The sequence below is a fragment of the Rhinolophus hipposideros genome (genome assembly GCF_964194185.1).
Source record: "Rhinolophus hipposideros genome assembly, chromosome: 7".
NCBI classification, from domain to species: domain Eukaryota; kingdom Metazoa; phylum Chordata; class Mammalia; order Chiroptera; family Rhinolophidae; genus Rhinolophus; species Rhinolophus hipposideros.
In genome coordinates, this window is record NC_138053.1 from 58756296 (window position 1) to 58775008 (window position 18713).

The 18713-nt window shown below is 35.2% G+C and overlaps 3 protein-coding genes across 6 annotated transcripts in view; 1 reads left to right on the forward strand and 2 right to left on the reverse strand.

Moving 5' to 3' along the window:
* TRAPPC13 (trafficking protein particle complex subunit 13) overlaps positions 1 to 17805 on the reverse strand; it is a 38374-nt gene extending 20569 nt beyond the window's left edge. For 3 of the 4 annotated variants that reach the window (XM_081053980.1, XM_081053977.1, XM_081053979.1), the window contains exons 1-5: positions 17089 to 17746; positions 7350 to 7418; positions 6679 to 6778; positions 5483 to 5567; positions 112 to 239 (exon numbers count right to left, since the gene is read on the reverse strand). In XM_081053980.1, coding sequence (XP_080910106.1) covers positions 112 to 239; positions 5483 to 5567; positions 6679 to 6778; positions 7350 to 7418; positions 17089 to 17134 — 428 coding nt within the window. In that variant the 5' untranslated portion in view covers positions 17135 to 17746. Of the gene's footprint in view, positions 1 to 111; positions 240 to 5482; positions 5568 to 6678; positions 6779 to 7349; positions 7419 to 17088 lie in introns of all 4 variants that reach the window. The other variant, XM_081053978.1, reaches the window with a different exon arrangement.
* SHLD3 (shieldin complex subunit 3) lies at positions 10644 to 14216 on the reverse strand. The gene has a single exon (XM_081053982.1). The coding sequence runs from the start codon at positions 14117 to 14119 to the stop codon at positions 13364 to 13366; it is 756 nt and encodes a 251-aa protein (XP_080910108.1). The 5' UTR covers positions 14120 to 14216; the 3' UTR covers positions 10644 to 13363.
* Positions 17806 to 17826: 21 nt separating the features above from the next.
* Positions 17827 to 18713, forward strand: part of TRIM23 (tripartite motif containing 23) — a 31820-nt gene continuing 30933 nt past the window's right edge. The window contains exon 1 of the mRNA XM_081053976.1: positions 17827 to 17980. Within this exon, the coding sequence (XP_080910102.1) occupies positions 17900 to 17980 (81 nt within the window). The 5' untranslated portion in view covers positions 17827 to 17899. The remainder of the gene's footprint in view (positions 17981 to 18713) is intronic.

An 18713-nucleotide genomic window follows, 5' to 3' on the forward strand; every position in this document is an offset into this window, starting at 1 on the left:
AAGGGTCTGAAGTAGGTTTTTAGGTTTAATGATAACTAGAAATAAAGCAGAAGTTTCAAATAAACAAATATATAAGCAAAAGCCTTCAAGAACTAGTAAATTAATCCTTACATGTGTGTTCCAATTTCCTTTACTTCATGATGTATGACATCATCAATACAACAATCAGGTTTAAGTTCAGCTACTGCAGCATTGGAGGCTGAAAGGTTTAAACGCTGAGAGCTTGTCTGAAGATCAGCCTTGAAAGAAAGTGGTAAGAAAAATCCAAATGAGACTGGTTACTTACACAGTATGGATGGGTATAGGTGGAAAGAATAGGGGAAAAGGAACAAAGAAGTATGATGAAGGGGGAGCAACATTTCTCGGTGTAAATCTTTCTGTATAGCTCTGATGCTTTGACCCATGGTAATGGTTCACACACACATTTACATTAAAAATAAATAAAATCAACTAAGTAGTAGGGTAAATCCAAAATTTAATACCAAAGGCTCACACTGCTGTAGAGGGTGTTTTTGACTTAGAGATATCAAAGCACCCCAAACTGCAATTCACAGAATGCAAAGTCACCAAAAGTCTTCATCAAAAATACTATAAAAAGAAAACAGGTAACAAGAATTTAAGCAATTCATTGATAAGTATTGCTATCCATAACAAACTGTGAAACAGAAAAAAAACTGTAATGTAATACTTAAATTGAATTAAATACCTTTAAAAAATTAGGAAATATGAAAAAAAACACCTTGAATGAGAAATTTCAAAACTATAGGAAAAAAAAAAAAAAAAACTTTTTAAAATTTTTTTTGAAAAAGTTGATTGAACTCAAGAAGATAAAGACCATATCAGAAACAAAGACTAAATTACAAGGCATCTCAAGAAAGATAGATTTGAATGAATATTTAATAAGGGGCACTAAAGAAAAGGAGGCAAAGAAGAACCAGTTTACATATAGAGTTTGTAAAATGATAAATGAAAACTTTCTGGAAATAAAAGATCTGTATCTATAAATTGAAAGTGTCTACTTGGTATTGAAGAAATCACATCCAACACCAATTCTGAAACTTATAGAAAAAAATCCCCTGGACTTCCAGAAAAAATTATCAAATAACTTAGAAGACAAGAAAATGAGACTGGCATCAGTCCTTTAAAAAACAACACATAAAGCTAGGTAAGAAATGAGTAGCATTTTCAGAAAACATAAAGAAAGTAAATATAAACAACAGATTTTAGTATTTTCAGAAAATATAAGGAAAAGAAAATGTAAACAAAGGATTTTATATTTAGCCAAACTGTCCTTCATACATGGAAAAACACTTCTGAACATGCAAGGACTCAGAGAATACCATATCCACAAGCATGTCCTGAGCCATTTTACTTGAGAAATCTCCATCCAACCAATACGCAAATTAAAAAAATAGGAAGATATGAGACAGGGAAAAGGAAAGTGGTATACATAGGTGGAAGTTAAAGGATGCTATTAAAGACTAAAAATTCTGTTGTAAGCAGCTGTGTAAGAAAACAGGGAAGAAGGAGCATTATAAAAGGGGTACATACAAAGGTGAGAACTAGAACAGAAATACAAACCTTCCTAACTACAAAAAAAATTTTTAAAAAATGAGCAATGAAAACACATTGTGTGGAGGAAAAAAACAGTAGATATAACATAATACACCCAATATGTAAATATCAAATGATGTGACATAGTTGAAACCACGCACGTCAAACTTATCAAAATATGTGAATGAATTTAATTCATCTATTAAAAAAATTCAATTTGGCTCCCAAAGCAAGAACTAATTATATGTCATATAAAAAGACATAAATAAAAATGAAATGATTCAAAAACAAAAATAAAGAGATGGGCAAAAGCATACCAGGCAAACAGAAACATTAAGAAAACGGGATTAGTGATACTGATACCACTACTGTGATTTAGGCCAAAAAGGATTAAGTGTAGCAAAAGAGGATACTTTTAGTGCTAAAAGCCACAATTCATAATGGAGAATAACAAGTATAAATATGTATACACCAAACAGCATAGTCTTTATAAAGCAAAAAGTCTAAGAGACATAAGACTTAAACAGAAACACACTAGTAATATAAGATTAGAATGCCTCATGCAGTATAAGACAGATCAAATTAAAAAAAAAGTAAAGATAAAAGATCTAATATCACAATCAACAGAGTAAATATTATGGATATCCAGCTTTACAGCTGATAATAAAAAATACACTTTCTTCTCAATTACACATGGAATATTCATTAAAAATTAATAATAGGAAACAAAACTTTGGAGTTCTATAAATAGAAATATTACAAGAAAATTGTGATTATAATACAATAAAACTACAAATTATTAATAAGAAAAAAGGCCTTTCTGTATGAAATACCTTCTATTAAACAACTCTTGAGTAGAAGGGGAAATACAAAGGAAATTACAGAATTCTTTAAAAAGTAATCACAATGAAAATGCTACATATCAGAATCTGTAGGATATATCTAGAACAGTGAATCAGAAAAAAATTCATTTTTATCAATGGAGATAAAATAAAAATAAACAAACTAAATCCCCAGCTAAAAAACTGAAAAAGAACAAAAAGCTGAAAAAAAGCTAAAAAATCAGAAGCACAAGAGATAATTAAAAGCAAAAATTAGTGAGGTATGGAATAGAAATACATTAGATATAAAGTAATAAAAGCTGTGTTTTTTTTTGAAAAAACAATATGCAAACCAAGAGCTAGCTAACTCAATCAAAAATATGCAAAAGAAGAAATGACCAGGGGGAAATAATGCTGAAACAGAAGAAATGTTAAGAGACTACTTTGTAGACCTGTATGCAAATAAATTTGAACATCTACATAAAATGGATCATTTCCTACAATGAAACAGTTGAACAAAATGTACATTAGGTATAGAAAACAGACTAATCTCCAAAGGAAAAAAGTGAAAATGCTATCAAGTAACTTCCCTCACAAACAGTACCAGCCCATGATTTCACAGAATTCTACAAGCCTTTCAAGGACCAGAGTCTAAATGCTACATTTATTGTTCCAAAGCACTGGAAATGAAAGGAAATTTCCTAAATCTTTTATTAAGCAACCATAATATTGATATTTAAAACTTCGTAATCAAACATGAAAAAGAAAAATTTAGGCCAATATCATGCCACGCTTCTTATATTGAGTTAAGTGATTTTGATGTAAAAAATACAGATCTTAACACCTATGTCGTCTCAAGAGAATCTGTTGTAAAAAATGGCTGCGTGTACATCATGAATCTGAATAGCTATTTGAGACTAAGAAGACTATTGGTGGGCACTGCACTACTCAACAAACATTAGCTGCTGTTGTTATTACTTCAAACACCAGTGCCTTTATAGAAATTAAAACTAAGTAAGGCCAACAGAAATATACATTCGTATTTTATAAGTATGCTATTGTATTATTTGCTCTTTTTAATACTGAATTAAAGTATATGCCTTTGCTGATTTGTTCACCTTATAAAAATAAATTCAACATTTACTGAATACCAATTGTATGCCAGGTAAAAAGTATATATTCTCAAACTTCTGAAGGTCTCTCAAAGGTCTGTAAAGTCAGACCTTTTCATAATCTCATGCAGAGGTTGGCAAACTTTAAAAGGCCAGACAGCAAGTACTTTAGACTTTACAGGTCATACAGTCTCTGTCGCAACTACGCAACTCTGGCGTTGTAACTTGTATCTGACACAAATCACACATAAATGAATGAATGTGGCTGTCCATCAGTAAATATTTATGGATACTGAAATTTGAATTTCATATAATTTCGACAGCACAAAATAAGCTTTTGTTTCTTTACAATCATTTGAAAATGTGAAAAACATTCTTAGCTCAAAGGTCTTATAAAAAGAGGCAATGGACCAAATTTGGCCCACAGGCTGTTTGCCAACGCCTGATCTACTGAAAGGCAAAAACCTCATCAAAAGTATGACAAACATATATACATGTATGCAAAAATCTGCATCTAGTTTTTCGAAATTGAGTCATACGTAAAATTTGGAATATTGCTCTCTGAGGTCCTTTTCAACTAATACTTACTCATCATTTTCAAACTCATTCTAATTGGACTTCCCTTTTGGCAATGCTCTAGTGACCCAAAAGCACCACCTGAAGACAGCTTTGACAACAACTTCTGCCCCCACACAGTGAAGTTTTGCTTTCTTTCTGTCCTTTGTCTTTGTGAATAAATTTTAGGTTGCTTAATCCAGTTAGCATATTCTCTCCCTTAATTTCTAAACGACTGCAAAAATCTTCGAACTGGTCTATTTTCTATAAACCATTCCATGTCAGTCTTCCAACACAGTCAGTCTTCCAACACAGTGTGAATACCTCTGTTCAAAAGTTTGCACTGAGTGCCCACTGTCTTTTAAAAAAAAAAAAAAAGAAAGAAAAAAAAAGGCTAGAACTTTAGCCTCAGCCTCGCTTTGAAGATGCTCCACTATATGGCTACTATACATCTCTACAATCTTACCTACTCTTACTAAGTGAATTCTGTTCAGTGCTACTAAAACACCATATGTATTTCTATGTCTCTGCTTCCCATTACCATGTCCCTCATGTCTTTTTCTCTAAACCCTACCATTCTTTCAAGATCCTCGTGTTTCCTCTCCTCCAATTAACCTTCCTGAGTGATGCAATCCCCTGTGATCTTTCCTCCTCTTTCAAATGTTATTGTTAACCACAAGTTATTAACAAAAATTCTGTTATTTACCTTTGGTACATTTTCTCATCCAACAAACTTTGAGGATAACAAAAGATGATTCTGTACTCAGCATACTGTCCTATAACTGTAGGTGTTCAATTATTGCTTGTTGTTAATGACAAAAAGTCGTGTATCAAACATGAATTTAATTGAGTTTCAAAAACATCAAAATAGGGCCAGCCCGGTGGCTCAGGTGGTTAGAGCTCCATGCTCCTAATTCCGAAGGCTGCCGGTTCGATTCCCACATGGGCCCGTGGGCTCTCAACCACAAGGTTGCCAGTTCGATTCCTTGAGTCCTGCAAGGGATGGTGAGCAGCGCCCCCTGCAACTAAGATTGAACAGGGCACCTTGAGCTGAGCTGCCACTGAGCTCCCCGATGGCTCAGTTGGTTGGAGCACATCCTCTAAACCACAAGGTTGCCAGTTCACTCCCACAAGGGATGGTGGTCTGTGTCCTCTGCAACTAACAACGGCAACTGGACCTGGAGCTGAGCTGCGCCCTCCACAACTAAGACTGAAAGGACAACAACTTGAAGCTGAACGGCACCCTCCACAACTAAGATTGAAAAGACACCAACTTGACTTGGAAAAAAAAAAAAGTCCTGGAAGTACACACTGTTCCCCAATAAAGTCCTGTTCCCCTCCCCCAATAAAAAATCTTTTTAAAAAAACACACAAAAAACCCATCAGAATAGAAATTTAAGCTTTTTTAAAAAATATATACTAAACAAGAATGCCACTTACTTTTACCAATATATCTTTTACAACTTGATTGCTATCATTGTGAACGCTGATATAACTGGAAAAGGTCTCTCCCAAAAAAATATTCCTGTGAAATAAAATAAATTTTTAGGCAGAAATCTATTTAAGTTTTATCACAAATAGTCTATTTGAGCATCACTGAGAACTTCAAATGGAGAAAAATTTATTAAAGGATAGAGATTGGTAAAATACTGTTGCAACATTCCTTGTTTACACTAGGCTGCTCATTTATTACCTAGTGCAATTCAAAGTACTGACTTACTCTATAAAACATGATATATATCTTGGGCTTCAACTACTACACAAAAGGCCAGTCTCCTGAGAAATAACTCATTGAAATCAGGTCCATTTTAAGAGTCTTAAGATTGGTTATTGAAGAGGACAGAAAAAGGCAATTTTTGAAATAACTTATATCCTAAATCTAGAGGAGACCTAAGTTATTGATCTCAGAGCATTTTTCACCAATATATTTGATTTTTCTACGTTATTCTAATAAAAATAATGACTAGTGGCTTTACTTTATATCTTTTATAAAGTATGTTTTATAAAAGTATATATTTATTAATATATATTACACGAAAATATTTAATGGCTATATTCCTAAGTTTTCAAGACACAAGTCTATGACCACATTCTGTAAACCTTTCAAAAAAACCTGAAAAATTCCTTGTGGTTTCAAATTCTCTCAATGGAAACAGACTGGAGCTAGGGGCTTCTACCTCATTAATAGTCTAGAAGAGAGTAACTAAGAGCAAGAGAAGGAATAAAAAATTCAGAGTTCCTAATTAGTTGAAAAGTCTGATAACTTATGTTGGGAGAGGGCTGTGAAACTGAATAAAGAGTTCTTCTGAAAGACATTTAGATTAAATCAGTTAAAATAAAAAGAAATCCATGGACATTAATAAATATAAGATCTAAAGAAGAAAGTTAAAATTCTATCACACTACAAAAAACTATTAAAATTTTGGTATGTATCTTATTTTTTTTAACCATATGTATCCTATGGCTTCTTAAAAACCAGAATAACATAGTGCAATTTTGGTAATTTTTTTTTTTTTTTTTTTTACCACTTAAATGTCCCATGAGCATTTTTCCAGCTCATAGTTATTTTTTGAAAACCAGATTTGTAATGGCTTTAAAATATTGTTGCATTTCTTATGTGACTACATCATTCTTACCCGAAATTCTGTGGTAAAGTCAACATTTCTCCTAACATTAAAATTTCTGCACCATTTACAGTGGAAGGATCATCTCTCATGAGTTGGTTAAAGAGATCTCCTGTAGGAAGAGAAAAACATAAAATTCTAAGCTCTACCTTGTAAATAAATTTTACTTACATTAAGAAATAGTTGGGAGAAATATTTTTTATAAATACTCTCTTGACAAAAATTATATTTAAAAAATATAATTTCTAATCTTCAATACAACTAATGAATGCCAAAAAATTGTTTTCACAGAGAATGAATACTTTAGAAACAAAGGAAAATATGTGATATAAAATATATTATGTAAATCTCCAATAATTTTAAATAAAGGGAATCCTAATACATTGATGGAACATTTGAAGATAAATGTAATTTCAATAGTATCATGACTATGAATGTATTGACACTAAAATGAAAATAAAAGTATCTTGCTGCCAATGGATATCAACAGTATCTTGACTTACAGATTATGAGTGAAATCTGTTACTCAGATGAACATCACTCACATGGTACAAAAACTGGCAACAAGGAATGCAGCAGAGTTAGCATAAGATTGGCAAGGACTACGTTTATTTAAAGGTAATACAGACAATCCAGGTTTCAACTTTTCCCTAGGTACAATTAGAATAAAGCATGTGTCATACCAGGTAAGTCTTTTTCTTCACATGTTACTGGAATGTTGGTGAATAAAGTAGGCTTAGTTAAACGCATCACTGTGAATTAAAAACAAAACAACAAAAAAAACAAGAAAATATTAATATTGCTTTGGGCTAGCTAGTACTCCAAAATCAAGTCTATGGTATTCATCAATTTTATACTAATATAAAATATAACTAAATACTTCCTAAAGATAACATTAAATACTTCCTAAGATTATTATACAGCATTTACTAAAAATATTAATATATGAAAGAATTTTATATGAGAAAAAAAAGAACAATTTTGCTTTTACTTATAACCTAATTAATTGTAAAAATAAAATGTAAATGTAATACAACTCATTGTAGAGAAACTGGAAAATAAAGGAATTCTAAAGCTTAAAATATATTAGGAGGAAAAAGCTTTAAAAAACTCGAGTGACTGCACTGTAAACAATATCAATATAATATTAATTAAAATTAACCTCACAGGGAAAAACTTTTAGATGCACCATTTTGAATATGAAACAATTATATGCCAAAAAGATCTTTGTAAGCTTTATCCCTTCGTTAGAATCAGGTAACTGGAAGTTCAGTAAGTGGACCTTTAACTAATAATTCTGTGAAGTTACAAAAATATCAGTTAATGTATACAGATTTATGTAATTCCGACCAAAACTATGATTTGTTCTCAGGACATGACAGAAAGTGTCTGAAGTTTATCTAGAAAAACAAATAAATGCAAATAAGAAAATTAATTGGGAAAAAATGAGGAAGAACTCGATTTACAATATGTTAAACCATTTAAATCCATAACCTACTGATTGGCTTATTAATGCAAGACCATAGTGATATATGGATCAGATAGTTTCAGAAAAAGATTAGGATACAGAAAAATAAATCAACATTATGAGGTGCTAGGACAACTGGTTAGCCGAGAAAAGTAAAATTTAATTTACAAATTCATTTCAAATATTAAATAAATTACATATGTATCAAATAGACAACACATTAAGCCACAGAAAACTAGAAAACATGAAGTATTTACTAAATCTAGTCTAGCAAGGATAGAACATTCTAATTTTAAAAAATCTTTTTCAACTATGTCTAGATTGACATTTGACCACATCAAAATAAAGACAAAAATATAAAATTAAAAGTCATAACAAACAAAATATTTTAGAAAACGAATCACAGATTTTTTTATACTCTTAAAAATGTTCATTCAAATCAAAACCAAAAAACTTTAAAAACTATAGGCATAAATGGTCAATTCACAACGTACGTGGTATTATTCACACATGTACTACCTAACCATTAACCATCTATATCATACATGTCAAATTTAGTGCCTTTGTCATCCAGGTCTCAGCTTAAATGACATCTTTTTCAGAAAAGAAGTAACAGGTCACCTTGTTTCTCCCATCATGCCTTGTATTTATCATGAACTGTATTTATTTACTTGTTTATAGCACTTCTACCTAAACTCCATGAGGTTTAGGCTCTCATATGTCACGGTCAGTATTGTGGCCTCCTCATTTGACACAGGTTCTGGCACACAGTATATTCTATAGAGCTTTGCTAAATTAAAGAATTAACACCTGACCAAAGTCCTTAAGTAACTTGGTATTATTTTGAATCTATACAATGTTGTATTAAAAAGATGGCTTCTGAAATAGTCAACAAATGCTAACCTTAAAATTTCTGAAGTTGCTTGTGTAGTTGGTATTTACTGAACATGTACTAGTGGGAGACACAATGCTACTTTACAGATAGTAACACATTTCATTCTCATGGTTACTCTACAGGATTGGTATTATCATTATCCCCCTTTTACGGATAAGGAGAAGTTAATTTGCATATAAAAGATTATATAACAGATAAGTGACAGAAATTTGAACCTGGGTAATTTCTTTCATTCTGTCCAAAAATAAGTCTTAAATTATTAATTATAAGTACGGGTCACGAACCTGGAATGTCATGCCTTATCAGAAAGCATCCCATGAGAAGTCAAAGTAGGACCCTATCTCAAACACAGCGTTAACCACCTACAAATCAAAGACTTGGGAGAGGGGGTTAGGGAGGTGTTTCTGACCATCTACTTCACTCTTATTTCTAAGCAGAAAATAGTAACATTAAGTAAAATCTAAAGGGATAAAAAGGTGCTCTGAAAACAATATACAGGAGAGTTTTTCTCACAATCTAAATATCTAAGACTCTAAGCTCACTATTAACACCAATTAATGTTTTCAGTTTCTTCCTGATTTTTTTTTCATTTCAGAAGAAACCCAATCTTAACAAATAAAGAGGAAACACACTCTCAAGGTAATCCTGAAACACTTTTTAAGTGTCCTCGAGTTTACCCAAATGTGTAGCCAATTTATTTGTTTATTATATGGTCAAACTTCCATTATGTACAAAACTCCTATAAAGCTTAATTTTTGCTGGTTCTATTTTTTCCCCCTAGGAGATGAGACAGTAGGAAGTGGGTAAAGAACTAGTTTCCATTAAAAATAAAAGATCTTTAAGTTATTTGATAAGTTGTCAAATGAAATTAAATTCATGTGATGCCCTCTACATCCTTTTTCTTTGAATTTGACATTTATTCGAAGGTAGATGCAATGTCAGGGAAAAATTAAATTATGGCACTGTTGCCACTTTCCTGGAGAGTAAATGCTGACAGTATTTTAGCAAATGCCCTCAGATTCACCTTCTTGTACATATTTTTACCCCCAAAATTATTTCCATGTCTATGACTTAACAGTGGAACCCAGAAATACTGCTGAGTCCTTAAAGGAAACCATCAATAAAACAAAAAGGGATCCTACTGAATGGGAAAAGATATTTGCCAATGATATATCTGATAAGGGATTAATATCATAAATCTATAAAAAACTTAACTCAACTGCAAAAAAACAAACAACCCAATTAAAAAATGGGCAGAGGACTTGAGGAGACATTTTTCTAAAAAGGACATACAGAAGGCAAGAAGACATATGAAGAAATGCTCAACCTCACTAACCATCAGAGAAATGCAAATAAAAACCACAATGAGATACCACCTCACTCCAGTCAAAATGGCTATCATCAATAAATCAACAAACAACAAATGCTGGCGCGGATGTGGAGAAAAGGGAACGCTAGTGCACTGTTGGTGGGATTGCAGATTAGTGCAGCCACTATGGAAAACAGTATGGAGGTATCTCAGGAATCTGAAAATGGAACTACCCTATGATCCAGTAATTCCACTCCTAGGCATCTATCCGGAGAAATCCAAAACTCCAATTCAAAAATCAGTATGCATTCCTATGTTTATTGCAGCACTTTACACAATAGCCAAGATATGGAAACAACCGAAATGTCCATCGGTAGATGACTGGATTAAGAAGCTGTGGTACATTTATACAATGGAGTATTACGCAGCCATAAAGAAGAAAGAAATCTTATCATTTGCAACAACATGGATGGATCTAGAGAACATTATGTTAAGTGAAAAAGTCAGAAAGAGAAAGACAAGTACCATATGATCTCACTTATATGCGGAATCTAAAGAAAAGAATATGTGAATGAACTAATCAGAGACAGTTTTGAGGACACAAAGAAAAAACCGAGAGTTGTTAGATGGGCGGGGGCGGGGTTGGGGATAAGGGGAAAGGTGAAGGGATTGGGAGGCGGCTGTTGGCCGCAAGATGGCCTCAGGGTTTTCTGGAAATTAATTTGGGGAACTTATTCAATAATGTTGTAGGGATTTTGTTGGGTATCCAATGGACATGCGTCCTATTTGGGAGACCACCTCAGGGATGGTATGGATGCCTGATCGTGGCGTTGTGCACCAGAGGCTAAACATTAATGAATGCCAACTATAATTTTATATGTGTGATGTGATGGCTGGGTGTGAGGTCGGAGGGATGGTGGGTGGGGGGAGGGGGGTTCACAGTGTGAGGGATGTAGATGGTGGGTGTCTAAGTATTACCTTGTCTTGTACACCTGAAACTAATAAAAAAAAAAAAAAGACATACTGCTGAGTCCTATTAGCTAGTGCTAGAATCTTGAGTTCTAAGGTTCTAAACACTTTAAAAGGATTTGAAGAAGGAGCTGTGGATTCTAAATTCTTAGGTCTTGATTACTTAAGTACTGCCTAGGTAGAAATGAATCTCTTCTTTTAAGATCATGGAAATATATGCAATAAAATTTAATCTTCAGTTTCCTAGTTCTGAATTACCTTTTCATTATTTCTCAAATGGTTAGAAAGCAATTTATATAGAATTAGGAAAATTTAAATCTACCACATATGAAGACAAAGAAGCTTTTTTAAACGTGATTCTTAGATTAAAAAGCTATTCATAAGAATCCTATGACCCCTGACTGTACCTTGTATTTTCAGCTCTGTGTACAGTCATTTCAAAATAATAAAATTATCATTAAAAAACCGTGTGTTCTGTGTTAAGTGACTGTCTTATGAGTACCTAACTTTTAACCTTTGGGTAACAATCTTACAGTAAATAAGACCTGAACAATAAAAATCAAATTTCACCATTTATTATTCCCTAATAATATTAATCAACTTTTATCTGCAAGCTTGCTGGCAATACTGAATAATTCTTGATGTTTCTCCAGCAGTCTTGGGTTGAAAAGATGATTATGAACGAAAAGAGGAAGTAATTACAGAAGAAGTTACCTTGGAAACTTCCTCTATACCTGGTGACTTTTTATTTAAAGACTTTTGGAAGCATTCATGCATATGACGGTTATTTTCTAGACAGTCTCATTTGAGACAATAAAATGGTACTAAAAGGGTTTTAAAAAAACGTTTGGATAGAGTAAAACTTAACTGGAAAAGATGATCTTTAGTTTAAAATTAGTAGACTCCTCAGATTTTAAGCAACCTCAGCTTATGAAAAATCCCTCCAAAGGGCACATTTACCATGTATTATGAAGCCCCTACCATGCCAGGCACTATGCCACCAGGCACAGATGTCTGCCTTCCAATGAGTACAGTCTTACTAGCTTTTCTCAGGATTTAGTTTTACTACTTAATAGTAGTAACTCCATGTAAGCTCTGTGAGAGCAGGGTCCATGTTTGTCTCCTTCCCGACTACATTCTAGTACCTACCTAGCTCATGGTAGGCATTTAAATTTGTTAAATAAATACATGCTTTTATAATACTTTTATACTATAATCACTTTGGTTATTTTTATGAGGTGATGTGTAAACACAATTTATAACACTTTGGTTATGGCAAACCAACAATGACTCCAAGAACCAACCAACTAGTAATCAGCATTAATGGTTATTAAGATTTAATTACCTGTATTAGAATAAAGAATAATTTCATCGCTTATCACATTTGATACTTTGCTTCAAAACAGGTTATAACCGTAGATACATTATGGTCTGAAGCAAATTATATATTTTTTTTAACCTTTGTTTCAAAACAACACATCAACTATTGTCTATTACAGATCTTTGGAAACATCAGCAGAGTCTGGGCTGGTCTTCCAATTTGAACTACATTCATGCCACTTGAATAGCTTTCTCAATAGAATTAGTTTTAGTTTTATTTTAAAAAAATATGCTTTATGAGAGTAAATAAAATTACTGTAAAATTATATTTTAAGGATTCACCCAAATCCAAATTATTCACTATAATTCATAGGCATATCTAATTGAACCACTGGAAAGGTAACAGAACAAAAGGAACAGAACATTTCACCTCTAAATTCAGTATAAATAATAATTTATCACAATTCATTTAAAAGAAGACTGCTAAAAGTAAGACCCAGAAAGTTCTTGACTGAAATGACCTAGGAATTCACCTGATATTTATTTCTGGGATACAAACTGTATACACATTACCACATAATTATTTTTCACAACGTTAAGAATAAATAGGCTATATCAGCAAAGGTTCAAATAAAAAAATTAAGTCATTAAAAATTTTTAAAATTTATTCATTTCACTGTTTCAGTTCATACTGTTCATTCAGAATATTCTTCTTTTTGACAATCAGTGGAATTCATTACATACTTAAAATAACACCATATTTATGCACAAATAAATTCATTTTCCCAGTAAGAGCCAATCTTCCTTTAAGGAGATTTCCCACATATTCACAGTACATAATATCACAGAACACCCATATTTGGCCTAAATGTCTCTGAATTGTAGCGTTACAAGATGGAAGTTCATTGTGTCTGATAATTTGATTGAGTTTTTCCCAAATGTCTTCCAGAGTTTGGTTGTTACAAATAGTGTGTTCTATTGTCCACCTTGCTCTATAAAAGGAATGTATATTTAGTGCCTTTAAACTATGTTGCAATTTTTCAGACAAAGGAAAAATATTTTCAGTACAATTACTGCTGGGAAGTGAAACACTCCAAGACCTCTTCTTTTGCCGGTTTCCTTTTTCTGATTGTTTATCCAGATTTCTAGAATTAGTCTGTTCATTCAGTGTGTGTGATCGAATTAAGTGCTTCTTTTCTTTCAAATTAGGTTGAAACTCCAATAGATCTACTGTGCAATCATAACTTTGCAATTTAATATCATGTTCTGAAATAGTTAAGTACTGTTTCACATCTTCAGTTGCCTCTTCAGAAATCACAGGTGCTGATCTTTTAGGCTTGAGTGGAAGTTTGGACCCATCATGTGGAAACCAAGGAATAAATCTTGATAGTGGACGTGTAGGAAAGTCTTGAATTGCTTTCTCTGCAATTTTTAGCAGTTGTGTGGGATCACTCTCATATGGTCGATAATGTAATATTACTTCTGTTGTCATTCTTCAGTAATCCAGTTACTCTTACATGGAGAGAAAATTTCTTAGCTGAGTTCCTCAGAGCTAGAATGTAATTTATAATTACAAGACTGTTTCTCTTTCCAAATCAGAGGGAAACAGGACCTAAAGTGGAAGTATTGCAGAGAATAAGATATGGTAGGGATAGCCTACATACGCATAGGCAGGGAGAAAAAGGAAAAACAAAAACCAATCCCAGTATGTTTTTACCGAAGTGCTACTGGTAAATGTGAATATAATCCACAACACTGGAAATCTTTTCTCTCACCAAAATAAGTGATCTGGATTAGATGCCCTATAAGATCACTTCCAGCCTAAAAATGCTAGTAGTCAACATGTTTAACTCAACAGATATAAAGGATTTGGACATAATGATATTAATATATTAGGTAATAATAATCTTAGGACTATTATCAGAAACAAAGAGCAAATCAGTAATTCTTAAAATACTGGATTTATAGAAAGATAACTAAAAAATGTAATAATACTTAAAAATTTGAAGACAACCCAGTAGTAAACATTAAAAACATGAAAATGGCTTAACTTTGCATTTAGGCTAAGGATTGGTTTTGTGACAGTCTCCTCCGTATAACTGGGGCACTTAAGCAGTTTCAAGACCTTAGCACTGTGGCTTCTGAATTCCAATTTGGAGGAACAAGAAGGCTAGACCCTTATTTCTTTCCTCTTAAAACACAGAAGTCCTCAAGTTGCCCCACATTAAGTCATTAAGTTCCAGCATATGGTATACAGGGTCAAGAAAGGAGCCTTATAGGATCTGCAAGTCAGGCTTCCTAAACAGGTCCAAAGCTGCAAGAGCTATAAGGCAGGTTTCTTTCATATCCTTACTGTAGAAGAAAAGAGGTTGCATCCCTTCTCCCCCAAATCATTAGAGAACTACTTGACCAGAGTTCTCCCATTGCAAGGATAACAGTGGAGGGGACTCCTGGCATGATATGACAATACTCATTTGACCACTGATTCTGAAGAGTTAAAAGAAGTAATCTCACCATTTTTTTCACCTACCGTTAATGCCCACTAACAGATTTGACAACTCTAAATTCATAAATGACTGTTATCCTTAATATGAATAACTTTTAATATATATCTAAATATAGATAGCATATTCTTTCAAGAATTAATGCTCTTGTTTTCTTCTCTATTCCTTACACTTTCACATCATAAGATATGGCATTGAGAATTCTTCCACTGTTGTCTGAACTTATTCAGCGTTGTACTCCAGATACTGAAGTTCTAACAGTTTCTTAATATTTTACATATCTGAGAAAGTAAACTTAAATGACCATATAAATTTTGGCATCCAACATCAGTAAAATTAAAAACTTGTGAAATTTTCATTAACTAGGACGTTGGAGAAGAATAACACCAAAATAATTTTAATAAAGCTAAAACTATTAGTGAATTTCAAAGCACGTGTCCTTTAAGCTGCTAAAATACTTTTTCCCAAGGTATCTTCTGCTTTTGGAAAATAAAGAATAGAAAACTAAAAATTCCTAATGGCAGTTAGCCTCTATATTGGTGAAGTTTAACTGAGTTTAACAGCTTCCAATTTGTATAAAGTAACACCTAGCGGCTAATAGAACTATTCCAAATTCCCATCAAAGTAGTTGGTAAGGAGAGGATCTGTAAAAATGCTGTTTCCTTCATTAGGAAGCAACATGGAGTCTTGCAAAGATTGAGGAGGGCCTTGTGTTGAAATATTGCGTCAATCACTTATTAGCTTGGTGATCTTGGAAAACTTCCTTAACTTACGAGAGTTAAGTAACATCTATTCTACAAACTTGATACGAGATTGAAAGATAAAGAAATTGACAGTTCCTTTTCTTCTTTTTCTTTTTCTCCAGGAATAAACAATTTCGGTCCAGCTCATTTGCTCAAACTAAGCTTACCGGTCCTATTGCTATATTACTTAATACTGCAATTTCTTAATTCTACAAACCAGAGACAATCCTGTTAACCCTAACTATCAGTTTATGATTGTATGTTACAAATGGGACTGGTGAGCTTCTGGAACGTTTCTTGCTTAACATCACAACTAAGGTGGTGGTGGAGGGGAGGGGGGAAGGCCCCTCAACATGGATACCACAAGCAAGTTAGTGCAATTTTAGTGAAAGTCAGTGCAACTGCATCCAAACGTCTACTGAGCATTTTCTCAGCTCAGTCCAAGAAGGTATTGGTAACCACATAGAGCACCCAAGAAATGAAAAGTGCGTTTGTGGGATAGATGAAATACAGATGAAATAAAGCTGAAAGCATGTCAAATAAAAGTTTTTCAGCAAACAACAGGAATTCCAGAAAAACCGCCTGGCTTTTCCCTAATGATCGAATTAAACCATCGAACTTACTTAAAAGTGTTTGCTGTGTACAGAAAACGACAGTTGACACGAATTTCCCCACATACACAATGTTTTCAAGCAAACTACAGTGAGTTTTTAAAGAACCTAAATTATATGTGAGCACTATGTATTTCTACACCTTTGGCACTGTTGTCGTGCAGCACTAGACTAATTTTACAGATGCAGCTGAAGCCTCGAAACTTCGTCAGTGCCACCTTTAGAGACAAGGGACGGAAGGAAACCACTTTGGATGCCTGCGGTCATCGACCAGGTTCACAGGGCTTTCCCCGGAGGGGAGGCGACGTCAGCTTCTGCGGCTAAACTCTATCCGGTGACTGCAGCAGCGCAAGCAGCGTGAGCGGTTAATCAGGTACCCTATCTATTCCATTCTGGAGGGAGGCTCTCAGACCCAAAAGTCAAAGGGCAGAAATTGATTCCTGCCGCTCGGCGTCAAGGGACCGAGCAGGATGGCGAGCACTGACAGAATTTAAAAAGGCTGAGGCCTACGACCCAGGGGCCAGGTCTGTGAGGCAAAGGCTTCGAGAACTAGAGAAAGAAGGGGAGAAAACACGTTAAGGGGAGTCAGGTTCACACGTTTACCTTTCAGGGCCAGCAGGTGCTCCTGTTTAGGGGGATTCACTTCCATTTTGACCGGCACGTTTGACTCAATTACGGACGCTGAAGAGGTTCAATCCAACCCGGAAGTAAACAGGAAAGTACACGTTCGGGAAGACAGAGCGTCACACTCCCAACGGCTATTCTCTTCCGGTGGTGTCAAGTTCTCTTTTTACCCAGTCCGTCAGGGACCCATCCGGCTTTGTTTTACCAAGGCCATCTCGTGCCTCTTAGAGACCTATACATAAAGTACCGTTTTTTCAGCCACCACCACACATCGCGACTTCAAGAAACCACTTGCCGGGAACAATACAGGGCCTCGGAAATACCTACACTGCGGAGTAAAAGATACCGATGAGGCACACTGGAATTTGTAGTTTATACAAAAAATCGTATTGCATGCTGGGAGATGGCGTCTCCCCTCGCCCGTCCGTTTTCTCCCCACACCCAGTCCGTTTTGCAAGAGGGGAAAAGAGCTTGTTACTGGAAGAGGAGTTTCACCTCAAAACTTGACTTCTGTTTTATCCCTACTTTTTTCTTAACTTTATTCCTTCCATCAGTTGCAGACTCCTTAATAACAAAAATAACAAAGCACCCAGGCGCAAGGATAGGTAAACAGCCAAACAGCTAGCGGCCGGACGGAGGAGGAGCGAGGAGACGGTGGGAATAGCCCCTCCCCGCGGCGCACTGCGCCTGCGCGCCAGTGGTGAGCGCCCAGGCCTCTGGGTAGGCGGCTCTGGCCCGCCCCTCAGTTGAAGGCTGTGACGGCTGCTTCTGCGGCGCCGCTCCTTTGAGGATGGCTGCCCTGGTTGTAAACAAGCCTGGAACGGGACTAGACAGTGGCCGCCAGGGCAGCCGGGCGACGGCCGTGGTGAAGGTGAGGGACCTTGCGTGCTCTGTTCTCCACCATTGGCCACTCTTTGGGTTCATCCCGGAGATCTGGCTGCAGCGCCGCGGCCCTGGCTTCCTTGGGCAGGATGCGCGGCCTCTGGGCTCCTCTCGGCTTAGCAAACCTCGCCCTCCCCTCTGCGACTTTTATCCCCGCAGGCCTCAAGTGGCCTGGTCTTCTGCTCAAGCCAGTCCTCTGCTTGGCATCACGTATGGGGACGGTTGTGAAGAGGAGTTTATGCGCCACTGAGAGTGACCTGCGCTGTTCTTTCCCCTGGTCTTCTGCTTTTAGTTAAGCTCAACAGGCATTAATTAGCTTTTTAAAAAATTATATTAAGTCGAGCCATTATTATCGCCAGGTACTATGTTAGCTGTTTTAACCCGTTATTATCTACTTCCGAGGTAGATGTTTATTCCTGTTTACAGGTGAGGAAACTCAGGTTTTGGGTTAACACGGTGTGTGGCAGAGCACGGTTGTTGACTGGCTCTCAAGTGTGCTTTTCACTGCTGCGTTACTTCTGTAATCAGACAGCTATCCTTCGGTTGGTCTGCCCCCTCCTCTCTTTGTAGTAGTTTGTCAACACTTTTGAGAAGCCTCCAACAGCTGCAGAGCTGGGCATTGTGCTGCTGTATGTGAATTGCCCAGTGCTTCAAGTTTGAAACTACCCCGTGGAAGTGCTCCAGGATGCCTTTACTAAAAAATCAACGAATACGTGGAATTC

Bases quoted from the DNA above. Each gene is read 5' to 3' on its own strand.
- SHLD3 (XM_081053982.1), bottom strand. From the start codon at position 14,119: ATGACAACAGAAGTAATATTACATTATCGACCATATGAGAGTGATCCC.